The 19,050-nt window shown below is 40.7% G+C and overlaps 1 protein-coding gene across 50 annotated transcripts in view; it reads left to right on the top strand.

Moving 5' to 3' along the window:
• SOX6 (SRY-box transcription factor 6) overlaps positions 1-19,050 on the top strand; it is a 438,207-nt gene that overhangs the window by 172,516 nt on the left and 246,641 nt on the right. For 46 of the 50 annotated variants that reach the window (XM_083403078.1, XM_083403070.1, XM_083403100.1 and 43 more), the window contains one exon: positions 16,318-16,555. The exons of the other annotated variants lie outside the window; for them this stretch is intronic. In XM_083403078.1, coding sequence (XP_083259204.1) covers positions 16,322-16,555 — 234 coding nt within the window. In that variant the 5' untranslated portion in view covers positions 16,318-16,321. The remainder of the gene's footprint in view (positions 1-16,317; positions 16,556-19,050) is intronic. 50 annotated transcript variants of the gene reach the window in all.

A 19,050-nucleotide genomic window follows, 5' to 3' on the forward strand; every position in this document is an offset into this window, starting at 1 on the left:
AGCAGATGTGGGAGGACTTCAGAGAGAGGGAACTGATGAAGATCACATCAATTCCTGTTCTGCAAATGGAAGGTTCTGAAGAGCCTTCTGTCAGCTGACAGATATCAACTGGATACAGCCCATGGTTGCTCCATTAATCATTGCACCGAGTCATGTGGTCATGATGATTTGGGTAGCAAAATTTCAAAAGGAGGCAGTAAAGCCCAATGCTTTTTCACTGCAGACATCTTTTGCAAATGGATAGATGGCTCATAAACCATAAGAATTTGACTGCCAAAGTAATCAACATACAATGAATATTATATGTTGTTTACTTTCCTATAATAAATTATTCGTGGTAAACACAAGTGGAAAAACTATTACAACAGAGAGTCCTAAGTGAAAAATTGACAACACTGGGGAAACTACAGTTCTTTCCTTTCAAATACAGATCATATGTTGAATCCTAAAGACATAGGAAAAATCAGGTCAGAGATGAAAACCACAATAAAGAACAATTTTATTTTCAGCTCTTTTGTACCACATCAGGCACAATGAGGAAACATTTCAGTTGTCTTTTGTTGTATAAGGAAGAACCAACTTTAAAGTACTAACATCCAGAGCTTGTTAATTTGAATTAACAGAAAATTGGATTAACAAGTGTTAAGCTTGTATTTTGAACAGTCCTGTCTTCAAAAGTGTTACTGGTGAAAATTATTTTAAAGCTACATTCTCTGTGCTCTTGTGAAATATCTTGCTTTTAATGTAATGAACGAATGAACGAGTTTTTATACACGATGTTTGTTGCATGAATGTGCATTAAAATAGAAGTAGACAGTCGGACAGATTTTCACACATCTCTCCTTCAGGAGTATGATATGGACAAGGCAGTTCTTCCTGGCAGTGTGCCATTTTGAAATGATTCTTACGTTTCTAGCTTGTTCAGTCCTATACACTTGTCTGGTTTGCACAACGTGGTAAGCCAAATTATGGCTTACTGGGACCATGCAAACATGTGGGCTCCCAGACAGGAGCTCACACCCACTTAGCTGCACTTCCTGTTCAGTAAGAGAGGCAGCTCTCTCTTCTTCCTGCTTGGGAACATTTCATTGCCCGTTTTGTAGACTGAGTCAGTCCAGAGTCAGGCCACAGCAGCAATTTCTGGTAGAAGCTGGTCCATTTGGGCAAATAGCGCATTCCCCCACCAACCTCCATCTGTTCCCATCCATCCCTCACCTGTCTGCCTTCTTACAACCAAGTAGTGTTGCCCCTGTACAGCTGATCAGGGAGGAGGATGGAGAAAAAAACTAGAACTAGTTCACTCTGCCCAGCATTGGGCAGGATCTCATCTACTGTCTGTCTTCTTGCCTTCTGTCTTACAAGTCCCAATGGGCACCAGCCACCGCTGATCATTTCCATGTACTAATGTTCTGTTTAGTGGGAGATTAATTGTCAGATTGTGTGTGTTGTTTATAACTGTGGTAAATGGGGGGTATTTTTTATATCAGCTTTAATGCTACTTGTGCTATTTACTTATTGCCTCTATTTGCATGTCTTGAGGGCAGTTAGAAACATGCCATCTGTTTGTTGTTCTGAGAAGTATGTCATTTATTAATGGAAGTGAGATTGTGAGGAAACCCTCAAATTTCCTCTTCAACCAAGCAGTGCACATTTTATGTGTGGAAGTTCCTTGTTGTCTTTTCTACTAAAAGAGATGATGTTTAATATACTTCATGTTTTATACAAGAGGTTAGTTTCTACTCAGGAAAGTTTTATATTTTATTCTTAACAGTAATTGCATTTCACTAGTGAATCTGGTGCAGGGTCTGTAAAAGTCTTCAGTCTCTCTAGGGAAGAATGGTCCTGGATGTCTGTAAGATATCATGTTGTGTGGTTCAGTAAATGTGAGGCACAGAGCTATTTTTATTACTCACTGAAGGCTGTTTTAGCCCAAGTCACAAATTCCAACCTGAAGGCGGGCACTGTTAACTTTGCCTGCCTAGCCTACTGTGTTTTGAAGTTGACTCATAGATATTTAGTGTACTGAGTTTTCCTTTATTTCAAGATACTACTGTATTGTTAAAGTGTATTTTGAAAACCTGCATATGTGTGCAGTTGATCAACATATTAATCTGGAGAAGTAAACATCCATATGTGCTTTCTAGTAATTAAGCAAACAAAAACAAAACTAGGCATCAATGACCTGGGTGAAATTACTTGGTCAAAGTTAATGTTTGACTTGGTTAGTTTGCAATATTGTACAGCACCTTCGTTAGTCGCACAGTATGGGCTACAAGCAGTTGGCATTAATATGTCAGGGCTGCTTCACTAGAGGAGTACAGTTGTGAGTGAGTGTCTCTCTGTGTGTACATGCACACACACACACACACACACACACACACACACACACGGGGAGAGAGAGAGAGAGAGAGAGAGAGAGCAAGAGAGAGAGAGCGAGCTAGGAAAGCAAACAGAATGCTCATACAGGAATGACAGGAGTTGTTGCAGAGCTTGGCCACCAAATCAGCAAGTTGTTTTGGTTTGGAGTTTGATAGTGCTGAATGCTAGAAATAAGGTCTCAAATAGAAGGCATTGACACTGTAGTGCAGAACTTTTCAAACTGTGTGTTGCGCAAATTCTCACCGTGCTCCTCCCAGGGCTGTTCAACCTCCTGTTTGCTGGTAAAGCTGAATTACTATGTTGCAAAATGATGCATGTCTAAAAAGTTTTCACTTTTTAGTTTGGAAAAGTTTGTAAAGCTCTGCTCTAGTGTGTGCTGGTTTTGCCTCTAGTCTACTGAGCTTGGGAACAGCATATCTTCCAACACATTGAGGGTGTGAAAAACCAGGACACTCTCTTCTGGGGCTGCACTCCTGCATGAGTGATGTGACCAACATGAAATTGTAAATCCAGAAAAAGTTTTTGGGGTGAGATCATGGCACCCAAAATGATCACTGTGCTTTGCATGAAAAATCGGGACAGTTGAGGGGTATGGGAACAGGCAGCCCTGGCTTTGTATCACAGTCTGTAAGCATACATAGCTGGTAGAGAAAATTATAATAATTATCATTAAATGTGCCTTTGGGATGCCCATGCTATATGTTACCCCTGAGCCGTAGGAGGCTATCCACAAGGCTTAGTGTCCAAATATAGCAACAACAAAAGTATTCTTACGATGCCCTCCCCCTATTTGCTAGCTTCTGAATTTCCACATGCTATTGGACATTAAAATGAAGACATCTTTGGATAGCTGGACGGATGTGTTTATTCTTGAGAAAGATTTACATTTTCTCTTAGTAGCTTTGTGGTAATTATGTTTGCACTTAGCTGATCACCAGTTGTGCATTATTACAATGGAAGGTGACAATTTGATTGTCCTCAGTTGCAGAAACAAGTAATTTTACGTTCAGCAAGGTGTCAGGTAACACTGCCTCACAGTACTAAGAGCTCCTGGCAGTGTGGTTTGGCACCTATATTTAACTGCTTTGTTGCTTGTGTAACCTCTGTTGAATCAGAAATACCATGCTTGCATAGTAGGCTTTAAAGTAAACTAACAATCTGCAACTGCACTGTAGCACCCATTGTTTCATTTTGGACCAAGGTACTAATTTGGTGTTTTACTAGAAAGTGATTACAGATACGCTTGAAATTGACACTTTATTTGCTGATCTGGAACAAAAGGTATTGCTGAGCTGTAGAATGAAGTGCTGGGAATCAGTTTTTAAGATACTGAACAAGAAAAGTGTTTTGCTGAGAAGAAAGAAGTGTTTTGCATATATATATATATATATATATATATATATATTTATCATTGACTGTGTCTTAATGTGATGCAGTCTGTCCAGTGGCGTAGCGTGGGTTGTCAGCACCCGGGGCAAGGCAAGTAATTTGCGCCCCCCCGCTGCACTGTCCCTCCCCCAGATAGTCCCTCACTCTCTCTCCGCACCGCACGCCTGGCACCCCCCCTCCACAGTGGGCGACGACCCGGCAGCTCGGATCGGATTCGCAGAGCCAGCACTGCAGTGAGAGAGCGTGAGTGAGCCAGGTAGGGGCAGAGAGCTGCGAGTGCGAGCGCCTCCCCCCAGATGTTGCGCCCGGTGCGTCCGGCCCCCCCTGCACTCCCCACGCTACGCCACTGTGTCTGTCCCTTCAGCTTTACTCCACTCCTGAAAGCCACGTAGATGAGACAAAGCACATAAAGGTACCTTCAGCTGATGAATTTGGAAGAAATATGGATTTCAAATATCTTTCACAACCCCACATAATTGAAGATTTTTTGTTTTGTTTACTCCTCTTCAAAAACAGTTCTGTTGAGTTTCCTTGAGAGCTGTTTTATTTATTTACTAAATTTATTTCCCACATTTCCTCCCAAAAGAGCCTAGGGTGGCATACATGCCAGGGATAAAACAATGCAGTTATTTTCAGCTATTGCCTCAAAATATAACAATCCAAGGATTTTTAGGATTTTGGGTTTTTCTGGTAGAACTTCAACAAGGGCAGGTGATTATTTATGTTACCTAGAACTCATAGTAGTGGTTAACTGTGACTCCCCCCCCCCCAATACTAATGGTCTATACAGTAGTTATATATACTTTATGTTTTGTTACAATGGCTGCCAAAGAAGCAAGTAAAAGCAGAACAAGGACTGTTGCTCAGTCTGTTGCCAGCACCCTTACTATTGTTCCCAATTAGAAAATTTCTAGCTGAAGGCTCTGTCTGTCTTTCTCTCAATCTGAGTGCGTGTCAGTAAGAAATCAGATATGCAGAGACACATGGCAGAGTCATACGACTTTAAAGGCAGGCAGCACAGAGAAGCTAATACTAACCACTTAAACAGAGGTAGTTACATGATGTAACATTATCAGGAGAAACAATTCATGAGTCAAAGCATTCCGAGGCATACGAGCTCCAGCCCAAAGAACAAGCTTAGGCTGTATAAATAAAGTGACAGGAATATTATCAGCTAAATATAAACTGCAGAAAATATTAACTTCTGGAGTTCTGAGTTGTATGATCAGTGTTTCACTAGTCTTCAGCACATCGGGTGTTGCGTTCTGACCTGAAAAACCGCCCCGCCTCCCAATTTATGCATGACATCCACATTGGCTTCACTCCTACCCCACTTTCTACTTACCTTCATGTACACTGTTCAGGACTGCCCCCCCCTCAACAGGTGGAACCATGTCAGGGGCACAGGGAGAGTAAAATAAAGCAGGACTTGGTGTCTGAATGTTGCATAAAGTAAATTTGATGGGGGCACAGTGTGGAAGATGGAGAACTATTTTCTTTGGTCTGTCATGAATCTTCCAGCTTTCAGATTAATTGGATGGCCCTGAGTTCTAGTTATGAGGGAATTCTCCCCCCACCCTTCTCCCCACCATGCACATCACTTATCTAAGCATATATCCTTCTTTTTTCCCCATAGCTGTTTTTATTATACCTGTTTTATAATACACTCTCACTTACCTAGAAGTGAGACCCATTGAATTTAATGGGACTTCTGAGTAGACATAGCTATGGGTTGTAGCCTTACATGAGTTTACTGAAAAATAGCCAAATGCTGAGATACCAGAAGTAAACAACAAACAAAATTACAGAATTTCTTGTGCAAACTGCTGAACCAAACATCATTGTCATAGTTTTCTGTTTGGGAATTACGTGTCAGGATACAAATCCCGCTGTATAGGCAGCCACTCCTGTACGGTCTCGTCCCTGTCATGTATGCCCCTTGTAATTGGATACCATCCGTTATAATTTAAGGAAGTAACTATTTGTTATTAAATGTCAGGTGGATTAGAGCATTACTTCAGCAATTCATTATGTTTCTGAATTTATGGCTAGATAATACATTTTGGCAGAGTCAGGGTTCCAAATAATCTGGCACCAAGATTAAGATTTCCATTTTCTCATTCTAATTAAGCCATGCTTCCTGGAAATGGGTACTCTTCTAGGGCACAGATGTAGCAAATAATTTCTATGTCTGATTTGTGGAGCTGTTTCTAGAGCAAAATAAATGACTGCTGATTCGCTGAAACAAGTGAAGCTACACCCGTCTGGATCTATTCATGGAACAGAAGTGACGGAGTACATAACAGACAGTGCCATTAAAATCACAGGTGCACAAAACATTTTTTAACAACTCCATAAGATCACCTTACCTTGCAAGTAGAAAAATAACACAACATGGAGAAGGTTGGGGAAAACGTTTCTTCTAATTCACTAATTCCCTTATTACATTTTTTTTCTTTTTTGGTGGGGGGTAGCATTAAAATCCACAATCTTTCACTGCAGACTGAAGTGGTATAGTTCACTCTTGAGTCTTAGGAACATTAGCATCTGCATTTTTATATTACCTGGTTCAGTGTGAGTCTGAATCTGTTAAACCAGTGGTAGCCAACATGGTGCCCTCCAGATGTTTAGGACATCAGCTCCAGGCTCCATTGCTAGCAGTCAGGTATGTTGGGAGTTGTAGGTTGTGTTAAAACAGCACTTCATTCTCTTTTCCTGGCATATCCTTCCCTGATAATTTCTTCATATTGTGTGATCTTTCACACAACGTAAAACCCACTTCTGGAAATCTAGTGGAAGTTTAGTGCTCATTTCCATGTAAATGGTTTCCAGGAAAAAACAACAACAATCCCATTAACTTGGGAAATCATGGGAGTTTTGTATTGTACATTCACGTGGCAAAATTTGTAGCAGTGTCCCAGGATACGGTTCTTTCCCATCATTTAAAATTTAGCACAGCATGGCAGTATGTTGATGAAAACGTCATGGTTCCATAATGCAACAGTGTGAAAAGTAACATTAGAAAATGAGACTAAAGTGCTGGCATTACAACTAATAAACTAAGCAATAAGCCCCACATCTGAATGCAGCTGTAGACCAAAGTATTTGTAGGGTACTTCTTTAATGCAGAGGGTCCCTGTATTAAATGGATGGGGGCATAGATGCTAATTGAAGGATTGAGGCCTTTTCTGTAAGATCAGACCCAAAGAGACTCAGGAACCAGAACTCTTAACCAGGTCCAGCTGCAACATGCTGCAGATACCAGTGGTTAGGTGTTAATGTTGAATAGCTTAGTAAGGAAACCTGATTCAACAGTGGAGGTAGGTGATTTTAGAGTTCTGTACTTTGCAGAGAGAAATTTATGGTTTAAAACCAGGCCTAGGAGCAGGAATGGAAATCAAAGCAGTAGTGCAGAGAGCAAGAACAGATATCTGGCTGAAAGAAGGTGACAGTCCAGACCAGGTTGTTAATTGACGAAACGTGAGGTTTGTAGCAGGTCATCCATGATAAGAGGGCAAGCCATCATTGCTGGCTCTAACAGTAATAATATTTACTGGGTTTGATGAAATGTCCTGGACTAATATATCTGGCAAATTGTTCCTTGGGCAAGGGTGCTAGATTGAGGCCCAAAAAACCCGATTTCAATATCACGTTCCTACAGCCTACAGTATTTTGTATTGCTTTGCCTGTTCAGCCTTTCCACATGAGGGATAATATATGGCTTCCAATAAGAGGAGTGCTATTAGTATCACAACATAATTATTTTGTCAGAACACTTTTACTGACATTGTGAATTTTGTTTCTGTTTGTTCATTCATTGGATAACGTATTAGAGGTATTTCCCCCATATGTTGTGGGAATTCCAAATGCCATCTAGGAATTCTGAAAGTGCGCTTTGGATTATTTGAAAAACACACTGGATGGAAAGTTTCTATAAGCTCAGGCTTCTTACAAAAGGGACAGGAATAAAGATTACTTTTGCGAAGTCTTGTCTTTACCTGGGTCAGCAGCTTTTACCAGACAAGCAAACTTTCACATGTACAATGGTTTGCTTTCATATGTATAATGGATGAATTTTGTATGTGCAGAATTGACACTAGGTAGAGAACCTCTGTGCAAGAGTCACAGGTTATCTGCTTGCAGAATTTACCAAATTACATACATACTTATCTTCCTGCCTTCCTTCCTTCTTCCTATGTATGTATGTACGTTTGTATGTATGTATATATATATATATGTATATATGCTTTCGTAGATTTTCACGGGTACAGGAATGCAGGTTTTGGTGTCCTCGGGTGTCTTCCCGTGTAAAAGTTGGGGTGTCTAGGCGACGTTTCGACGAGGTCTCACTCGTCATCTTCAGGCTGGTGCTTTCGGCTTCTTGTTACTGGAACAGAGCAGGATCTCAGTGTTTGAGTTCCTATAAATACTGTTGAGGAGGTGTGGTGTATAGCCTCCAATGTTCTGGGCAGAGAGGAGGTTCCCAGGCTAGTGTGCCTTTTCTTCTTTTGTTCCTTAATTACTTGAGGGATATCTTGAGTGATTTCTTGAGTGATTTCCTGAATCCCACTTAGGTGGGTCATTAGGTGTGGATTAGTTGCTAAAGCCTTCGTGTCTTGAACTCTTGAACTTTGTGAAGAGTTTTTCTGAGAAGATGGCTGTACTGCACTTGGTTGTGCTCTGGCTTGGCTTCGTGTATAGGGGCGAGCTGTGGTTTTGTGGCCTGTGCCAGCCAGATCTGTGTAGGGATTGCAGGGGGGTGCAGCATCCGGAGGTGCCACCCTGGTTTGGCTACTGGATGGTGTCTGTAATTTATCTGTGGAGAGGGTCTGGGTTTGGGTCTGGTGTGGTTGATTGGTGATGGCGTTCTGTGTGCCTCTGGATCTGGTGTCAGATTTTGTGGGGAGGGCTAATTTCCAGATGTCTGGCAAGCGGGATGTGTCGTCACGCTTGTTCATGTTGTGAGGGTGTTTCTCTATCTCGATGGCTTCCATGATTATTCTCTTGTGGTGATGTTCCATGTTAAAGAGCAATTTGGAATCTGCAAAATTAATTTCGTGTCCTGTTTCTTTCATGTGTTGGAAAAGAGAGGAAGTTTTTTCTTCTTTTTTGACGGCATTCTTGTGTTCTGCGATCCGTGCATTTATTCGTCTGTTTGTTTGTCCAATGTACGTGGCTGGGCAGACTTTGCAGGGTATTTCATAGAAAATTCAGTTGGAAAACCAAGGGGTCTATGAAATACCCTGCAAAGTCTGCCCAGCCACGTACATTGGACAAACAAACAGACGAATAAATGCACGGATCGCAGAACACAAGAATGCCGTCAAAAAAGAAGAAAAAACTTCCTCTCTTTTCCAACACATGAAAGAAACAGGACACGAAATTAATTTTGCAGATTCCAAATTGCTCTTTAACATGGAACATCACCACAAGAGAATAATCATGGAAGCCATCGAGATAGAGAAACACCCTCACAACATGAACAAGCGTGACGACACATCCCGCTTGCCAGACATCTGGAAATTAGCCCTCCCCACAAAATCTGACACCAGATCCAGAGGCACACAGAACGCCATCACCAATCAACCACACCAGACCCAAACCCAGACCCTCTCCACAGATAAATTACAGACACCATCCAGTAGCCAAACCAGGGTGGCACCTCCGGATGCTGCACCCCCCTGCAATCCCTACACAGATCTGGCTGGCACAGGCCACAAAACCACAGCTCGCCCCTATACACGAAGCCAAGCCAGAGCACAACCAAGTGCAGTACAGCCATCTTCTCAGAAAAACTCTTCACAAAGTTCAAGAGTTCAAGACACGAAGGCTTTAGCAACTAATCCACACCTAATGACCCACCTAAGTGGGATTCAGGAAATCACTCAAGAAATCACTCAAGATATCCCTCAAGTAATTAAGGAACAAAAGAAGAAAAGGCACACTAGCCTGGGAACCTCCTCTCTGCCCAGAACATTGGAGGCTATACACCACACCTCCTCAACAGTATTTATAGGAACTCAAACACTGAGATCCTGCTCTGTTCCAGTAACAAGAAGCCGAAAGCACCAGCCTGAAGATGACGAGTGAGACCTCGTCGAAACGTCGCCTAGACACCCCAACTTTTACACGGGAAGACACCCGAGGACACCAAAACCTGCATATGTATATATGTATCTATCTTGTGGGGACCCTTCACATCTCAGCATGGCATGGTGTCATACAGTTTATTACAGCAATGCTTTTGTACCTCCCTCCAATGTCCCCTCAATGTCATACAGTGTATCCCCCTTGACAGTCACTTAATGCAGTGGCTGTAATTTCCTCTTATTCCTCTACTGCACAGTATTATAAACAGATTTTTAAAAACGAGCATCAGACAAATTGGATGCCTCTCCTTTTACGACTGTACCACTGTAGACACTTGTTTCTAGGAAAGTGGAATTGGATCCATTTGATTGCATTTAAATTTTTCATGCTTCAGCAGTTTGTCTGGGAGCACAGTAAAGAAAAACCCCACAAGTGAGAAGAGTTTAGAATAATAGAACTTGATTTTGTGTATTATAGCAGCACCATTTGCGCCGCTTTAGTTAGGGTTGTGTCAGCACTTCCATTATAAATCCCTGTTTTCAGGGGTTATAAGTGGCGAGGGATTCTTTTCTAAAAAAATAATTTTTTTGGAAAAAACAACTTCTAGAAAAGAACTGATTTCACTGTCATTATAAATTTGTTACGCACAAAAATAATATTAGGTAAACGAAAAAGTGGCACAATGTCAAACCACTTTTAGAATAGGGGTGATTTGCATTTTTATTTTTTTAAACAGTACTGAGAATGCCAGAAAATACCTTAGGATCATGTTGATCTGGGTTGAGGAACCCTTGCCCTTCCAGATGTTGCTGGACTTACAGCTCCCCTCACTACCAACTAAGATGACTGGTAGTGAAGCATGATGGGAAATCTACTGCCACCACATCTGGAGGACCACAGATTCCGCCCAGATGTAGATGGTCATAAACCCGTTTTTACAAACTTTATTAAGTTCTTCAAGATCCCAGTTGTGCTCCCCTTAGTGGCTTTATTCTCTAGAATGGAACTTTATTATTCCACATGGTCCTGTGATTCTTTTTCAACAGTCCCCCCCCCCAAAAAAAAGAAGTTTGAAAGGGAAGACCACTGTGGGAAGAAGTAGGCTTCTTCTCCCTTCCCTCTTATACCACACTCATGCTGAAAATCACTCTCCCAAAGCTGGCTTGATCTCACTGGGTAAAAAAATAAATATATAACTCAGTTTTGTGTAGAGTGGTTTTGGGCAGCAATATGGCATAAGGGGAAAAGGGTTAAGAAGCCCCTCCCTTCAAATTGAAGCTTCAGTGGTTAAATTTGTACCACAACATGAAACAATTGCTTAGGAAAGTTCTAACCTTTATGGCCTATTTGAAAATCTTAAAAACCATTGAGGGCAACACATAATAGCGACATGACTGGTGATGCTCAGATTCCCCACGCCAAAGGTAGCCTAATTCAAAGCAAAGAAACACTTATTTTAAAAATACTAATAAGAATTGGGAGAGGCCCATGGGAGGAGCCAAAAGGTTGTGTCTGTGTGAGGGCACCACGTTGCCCATGGGTTTAACAGAGGGAACCCCAAGCTCAAAATATAAAATACCCCATGGCATGCTGGATCAACATCAATAGCATTAAGCTTGACACAAATGCCCGTGACTTTGTCCTCAAAGTGGCTTGCAAAGTGGCACAGCAGGTATTCCAGGGCTCCAAACCACCCTCGCCTCCAACAGCATACCTCCTCCTGTCCGTGATTTGTCATGATTGAGGCATCCCGTCTTCCACCCCCGTTATTTCCACCTGGGACATGCTGTTGTTTTTTTGAAAAAAACCCACCCAGACTGCCTATTCTGTACCTCAGCGGTGGGGTACGTTTGGCCCATGGTCCTAATTAGACTTGATAGGTCTGCCTAGTTGGCACATCATGCTATTTGGCACCTGCCCTACATCTGACATCTGGTACGAGGCAGGTAAAGACATGGCTGTGCCAAAATGGGTTGAAAGATGGCACCTGCAAAGCCTTGCAAACTTGGCTTTGCAACCTCTTAAAGTCAGCCGATCATCACATTTGGCAAGGGCTTGCAAAGCACTTTTTATGGGGCTTCACAAGTCAAGTACAGTTGGCTAATCATCAGGTCTTATGGCCCACTGTGGACCAGGATTCACAAAACTCAACAATCAGCTGATTTGTCAGCACTTTGCGGTCTGTACATTTGCATCTTTTTTTTTAAGTCACCAGATATCATGGTGGCATCAGCTGATTGACAGGTGGGCAGGTCTACCTGCTGGATCCACTTCCTTCCTCCCTTCCCTTCTCTAGTTGGTATATTTCTTATCCGTATAGGGACAAAGTGCAGCAGCTGGAGTGCAAATAGCATAAGTTTGTACAGTACCCATAGCTCTATTTAGTGCTCAGGCAGTTTCAAAAGTGCAGCTAAAGAGCATATTTCAGGAGTATTTGGTGTGGTGTTTTTATTTTGTTCATTACAATAAATATAGCAGTGTCTATAAGACAGGCACTATAGGCATCATAAAATGCAAACAGACTTTTGTTTATTCTGCATAACTAGCACCTAGGCCAATTTAACAACAGTAATACCTCTGGTTACATACTTAATTTGTTCTGGAGGTCCGTTCTTAACCTGAAACTATTCTTAACCTGAAGCACCTTTTTCTTTTTCTTTTTCTTTTTCTTTTTCTCATCCTGAAGCAAAGTTCTTAACCCGAGGTAATATTTCTGGGTTAGCGGAATCTGTAACTTGAAGTGTATGTAACCTGAGGCACCACTGTATTTATTGCAACACTGACTCAGGGATAGGAAACCCTTTTTAAAAATACCCGAGAGTCACATTCCATTCTGTGCAACCTTCTGGAAGCCTTCCTGCCATCTGAGGCGGTTGCTTCACCTGACATCATGGGTGGACCATCACTTCTTGGTAGATGATGCTCAGATTCGAATCCTCTGTTCTGATACATTCAGTATTGTCAGTGACAAAAATAGGAATAGCTTATGAAGTTTCAGGATCTGGTGCTGTCTTATCCTGCAGATTATGTGTCTGTGTGTAGATAGATAAACAGACCAGAAGGTGGGCATATAAGTGTTTCTGTACAGATATACTAGATTTGTAGCAAAACTTTGCAATTATGATAAGAAACATTTTCATGTTGTTTAACATTTATTTTTAAGTATCCTGAGTAGATATATTGTTTAAGGTGTATTTATCTGTCCATTGAATAGTTGTTTACTAATGCGTCCTTATCAACATTGACATATGTATGTATAAATAAACAAATATGAAATGGAAAGAAAAGATGTTTCCACTGTAATTGCACTGTTAACTCGGTAGCTTTCAGAACGGTCACTTGAGGAATTACCCAAATCCTGTTTATGAAACGGAGGTGAAGTCTTTCCAGATTAATTATATTCAGCATGTAATTTCTAAACTTCACTCTGAATTTTGATTTTCAATTAACATTCCCAATTTGAAGATAATTTTCTATTTAATGTAATTGCAGGAAATAATTTATTGGCTGATTAAGACCGAGAGCCCAGCCTTCCTTAAGAAAACACCCCCTAACAAACCAGCCTTTAAAAGCCATCTCATAGCTTTGGACAGATTTAACCTATTTTCACAGCTGCACAGTTGCATTTAATTAGGATTGTGCACTGTTATTTATTGGTGCAGTTTGTAGTTGGAATTATTCTTAAGAGACATTTTCATTTCTGGGTTTGTGTCATGATTAATTTAAACTGAAAAAAGCAGCCAGAGCTTATTCCTTCTGGAAGAAGTCAGCCCTGTTTGTAATTGGAAGATGCCTGCGAATGCTCAAGTGAATAGAATCGTCTTCTAAGAACTGTTTTAAATGCACCATTGCCTTAAAACCACTGGAGATTTATTCACAATTGTACTGTGCTGGTAATCAGAATAGTGTACATTTAGCTTTCATGTTTAAAATAAGGTGGTATGTCTTGCACACTGATGCCAAATATTTGTCCTGACTTATCCCTTTCCAATGTCAGGATCCTGTGACTGCAACACTAATGTAATGGTTAAAATATCCTGCAGTTGTTAGAATTTGAAACTGGAGAATTTTGTTTTTGTCCTGACTGTTTGAAATAAACCTCCAGGATTCAGCTATTTTGTTAGTTTAGTGTAGCGCATACAGTGATAACATCAAGATAATTCTGGTCATTGACAGTACTTTGGTTTGCACTCACAGTCTAAAGGTCAGCATTAAAATTATTTGTAAGGTTTTGGTTGTTATGATTATTATTGCATAACAGGTATCACTGTTTTGATATGTTTCAGATTTATGTCAAACAGCCTGTAATACTTTTAAAATGTATATAATTAGATTAGCTGAACCAATAATAATTTTGTTCACTGTAGGATACTAAATCTGATTCTTCTCATTAATTGTGAGAAATTTAGCATTAGCTGTTAAATCCTATGTGAAACTTGGCCTGTTACATTAAAAACTACTGTTTAAATTGGAATTAACTTAATTATTTTTCTTTACACTTGATATTTCCTTCACTGTAATATTCATGAAAGCATGTGTCAGATCTGTAAATTTAACTGTTAGTCTCAGATTTCCATCCTCTTTAATCAGTAATTATTTGTCTATAGAAACAGTACTACTGAGTTAATGATTTGCTAATTTGAAAAATGCTCATGTGGTTTCCTCTGTTAACTGATTTGCGCATTTTTAAGGAAATGGTATGAAATCAATTATTATTAAAGAGTAATTAAGGTGGAAACCTCATTCTTGAGTTATTGATGCAGTTTTCATAATAAGGATATTCTAAATTTTCTTAAGAATATCTTAAGTATATGTCCCCATTAATATATTTGAACTGTTAGTTTACCTTAAGAGTGTCTTCTTGTTTCTTCATAAATTAACATTTTTTAATTTTCTGTTTTTATTGAAATAATTATTTTTGAACATTATCATGAGTCTGCTTCTGTGGAAAAAGGCTTAAAAAGATAATATCAAATATTCTTCTTAGAATAAAGCGGAGATTTTAAATGCATACCTTTCTTTATCATTGATCCAATACATTTGATTGTATTCCAAATTCTTCGCACCTTGTAGCAAAGGAACAATATGAAATAGAAAACTATTTTAGAAACTTAATTTTTAGAACACAAGTAATGCAAACTTCAAGAGGCAGATCCTTTATTTATTAATTATGCTCTACATAGGGCTTATTTGGAGCAGCATAGATAGTAGCTTATAGATTCTGTTTTGCAAGGGGAGCACATTCCATAATCAAGTGATCAGTGGCTTTCTGGCTTAATTGTACAAATACTCAAATAGGCAGTTCTCACATGCTCACTTAAATTAAGAGAACATGCAGGAAAAACCTTTGGGTTGTGAGGAAAAACTGTGTATTTACATTAGGAGCCTTTATGGTATCAAGGGTAGGAGAAATCACATACCTCTGGTATTTCAATATGATTATTCTGGCTGCACCAACCACTTCCTTCTCTGGGTTTAAGTCACAGAGGACTCACTTGTTTAAATCTGAAATTCACATGAAAGATGAGAACTTAATCCAGCTACCCCAAATTATTATTTTTGCAGTAGTGTCTTGATCAGGGGTCAGGAACCTTTTTCAGCCGTGGGCTGGTCCACCATCCCTTAGATCTTCTGGGAAGCTGGACTATATTTTGAATTTTTTAAAAAATGAACGAATTTCTACGCCCCACAAATAACCCAGAGATGCATTTTAAATAAAAGCACACATTCTATTCATGTAAAAACATGCTGATTCCCGGACCGTCCGTGAGCCAGATTGAGAAGGCGATCGGGCCCCCCCAGATCTTAGGTTGCCTACCCCTGGTCTTGATCAAGGCTTTTTTAAGGTGAGGGATGCTCCTTGATCCATCTTTGTCACTAGAGACCCAAGTGATGTCAATGCCTAGGAGTGCATTTTGCCAGCATCAGCTGGTGTGCCACTATAAACACTAATTCTTTCCTTTGATATTGCTCCTGGGCTCCTGGCAAACCACACTTAGTTTAGGGATATGATGGTAAATTTGTTTTGGACATGGTAGCAATAATAATAATAATAATAATAATAATAATAATAATAATAAATTTATTTATACCCCGCCCATCTGGCTGGGTTTCCTCAGCCACTCTAGCTCCCCAACTACCTAGACCAGCTTGTAAAACCCTTTAAGGCTGCAGTGCTATGCATGCTTATCTGGCAGTAGCTCAACTGAAACATGTAAAGAGTCACTTTGTAGATAATAATAATAATAATAATAATAATAATAATAATAATAATAATTTTATTATTTATACCCTGCCCAACCCAGCCACTCTGGGTGGCTCCCAACAGAACACTAAAACCCTATGCAAGCAAAAGACCTCTCCCTATTTTGACTTTATTTTTTTCCTTTTGTTGTATTTGCAGCCTAGTCTTTAAATTTAATAGAATGCATCTGTGTGTTTCCTTTTCTTATCTTGTAGAAGAATGTCTTCCAAGCAGGCCACCTCTCCATTTGCAGCTGATGGAGAGGAAGCAACAACCCAGGACTTAGCATCACAGGAGCAGGAAGAAGGCAACAATGAAGAGCTTGTGGCTTCCCATCTGCCTCTACACACCCTATTGCACAACAAACCTCACTCCGAGGAGCTACCAACTCTAGTCACTACAATCCAACAAGACGCTGACTGGAACAGTGTTATCTCAACCCAGCATAGAATGGTATGTCCTAAATCTGTGACAACCTTTGGAGTGTTGCTTTAGGCAACTCCTCTTAATCATGATATTTTCAAACTGAAATGACACAGTGCGTAAGAGATCAATGTCAGTAAGCTAAGCAGTTCCTCTTATATGTATACAGGTCTTCTGGAATGAAGTCATGGGATTAGTTCACTGCCAAAAGGAAATTGCCCCTGTTTATCATCATTTTCTTTCCGTTTCCTAATTTAAGTCTTGGCACCTTTCACCTTATCAATATTGTATTGTGTCTGTGGTCATGGCTATGAAGACTCTGTCAGTGATGGCTGAGCTGATACACTTGAATTTAATGCTAATTTCTTCAGGGAACTAAAGCAGCTTCCACCAGGCTCCAGATGCTTGGACTACAGCTCCCATTGTCTTTGACTATTGACCATACTGATTGGGCAGGTAGAAGTTGTAGTCTAACACCTGGAGGTTAGAAAAGGCTGTTCTAAAGTGTATTTGAGCTCATCAAAGCTAATTGCCTCTTTCCTAGTATGAGATCTTACTGCCATGATAAGAGTTACACCCCGTTCACCATGCAGATAACGTCATGTCTTGTTTGCTTTCACAACTCTAATGACTGATGTGTTGTTCTTTTAAGTTCATTGGTTTCAGACCTGCCAGTGGAATCCTGCACTGCAGAGGTGACTCTTGTCTCACCTACCTTCTTTCCAGGACCAATGATCAAACACCTTAAATAATGTAATTTTTACTTGGCAATGAAGAGGAGAGAATGGCAAAAGCCATGTTATCTCCTTCTCATCCCTCATACTTATAATTGGACTTTGGACAAAGGCACCCAATGCTTAAATGGAGGGCATCTCTCTAGAGCAGCTTGGTTAACACAATGAAACTTGTATAAAACATAGTGAGGGAACATTCTTTCAGGCTGCGTGTGACACATCAGTTTGTGGGAAATTATTTCTATCTCTTTGTTAACCTGCAAACTTCAGATACACAGCAGCAGATGTGCTGATAGTTGGATAAAATGTGTCCCCACCCCATAATTGTGAGAGAACTCCTAATAGGATTCCCAGACCTGCTGTGTTCCCCCAAGGTACAAACTATCTACTCAGGCTGTGTGATGAGAGAAAAATGTGTCCCTGAAGCCAGGTGTTAGGAGCTTAAAAAATTAAATGTGATCAAACATATATCTTATACAGTAACTGAACCTTTTATGTTCTTTGAAAAGTGGAGAGAGGAATAGTAAAGAACTCAAAAGGAGATGGGATGGGGGGGGGGACGGTGTGGAACGGAATCTACATTTCAATTTATTTGCAAATCTTTCTCCAGATTTACTTCTCTTTTTCTGGGGGAGGGGGTGGGTGGGACGCAACTTCATGTCAATACTTGCTGTTCCTTCAAGAAGCTGAAACAGCCACAAGTTACTCTCCCATTATCAGATTTCTGAAACAGGTGCATGAACTTTGCTCGAGTGACTTAGCTTTCTGGTTTCACTTTTCTTGTTTCGGAAAAATACCCCAGCCTTCTTGGATAAAGTTCCTGAAAATCATTAGTAGTTAACCACATGTCCCTAAGGAGAGATCCAGTAGGCTGTACATAATTCTTCACCTAAGTGAGGACTGCCTGTGAGTGGTAGTACTTGGTCCTAAGCAGAAACTGAATTCCTGAAGCTTACAGGGGGAAAACCAAAAATCATGTCGCTTGAAATTATAAATATCGATCAGTCAGAAAAAGTGGCCGATATCTGAACTAATAGGGAAATACAACAGCTTAGGGATTGACTGCAGCATTTAACTTTCAGTTGACAGGTGGGATCAAATACACCCTGACATAGGGTGGGGTGGGGGAAATGCATAAAAAACGTTTGTGTTGGTCTTCCACATTTCCAGGTATTCCTTAATCATGGTGAGCTGTGAATTGCCATGTAGTCTTTCAATGACTCTCCTTGGAAATCTAATTGAAAATTGATGTTTTTATTCTTGCAGCTTTGGGGGTCAATTCTACTTCTCTTACAATGGCAGAAACAACTTTAAAACCATTCACACCAAATGCTAGAGGGGTGTCAAAGTGACACTGAAAGGTGCTGTTTATCTTCAGGTGTACCATGCTTAGCCTAGAGCAAGGAGCACAGAGAATGAGAAAAAGCCTTTCCTCCTGCAAATGAGGGGAGGGGTTGTGGGCGGGAGCTGAGCTCCGCCTCAAGCAGGGGGCATTAGCCCCCTGCCACCCACTTACCTGGCTGGCGCACCACGCCCACGGGCAAGCGCCCAACCAGGTGCCTTGGAAGGGGCGTGGACTGCAGCTTAACTCGCTGCTGCGCCAGCCACGCAGTCCTCACTTTTCGTCGTCCTGTGTTTGTGATGTGTGGAAGGGCTAGGTGTGGCCATCGCCTACGCCTTCAATTTTGGGTATTCTGTTAAAGGAATCCAGCAGTCGTGTATTCTGTCCGATGCCTGTGTGGCGGGAGGCCATGGCACGACCCTCAATGACATCAGGGGAGAGCTTATAGT

The sequence above is a fragment of the Podarcis tiliguerta genome (genome assembly GCF_965153285.1).
Source record: "Podarcis tiliguerta genome assembly, chromosome: 1".
NCBI classification, from domain to species: Eukaryota; Metazoa; Chordata; class Lepidosauria; order Squamata; family Lacertidae; genus Podarcis; species Podarcis tiliguerta.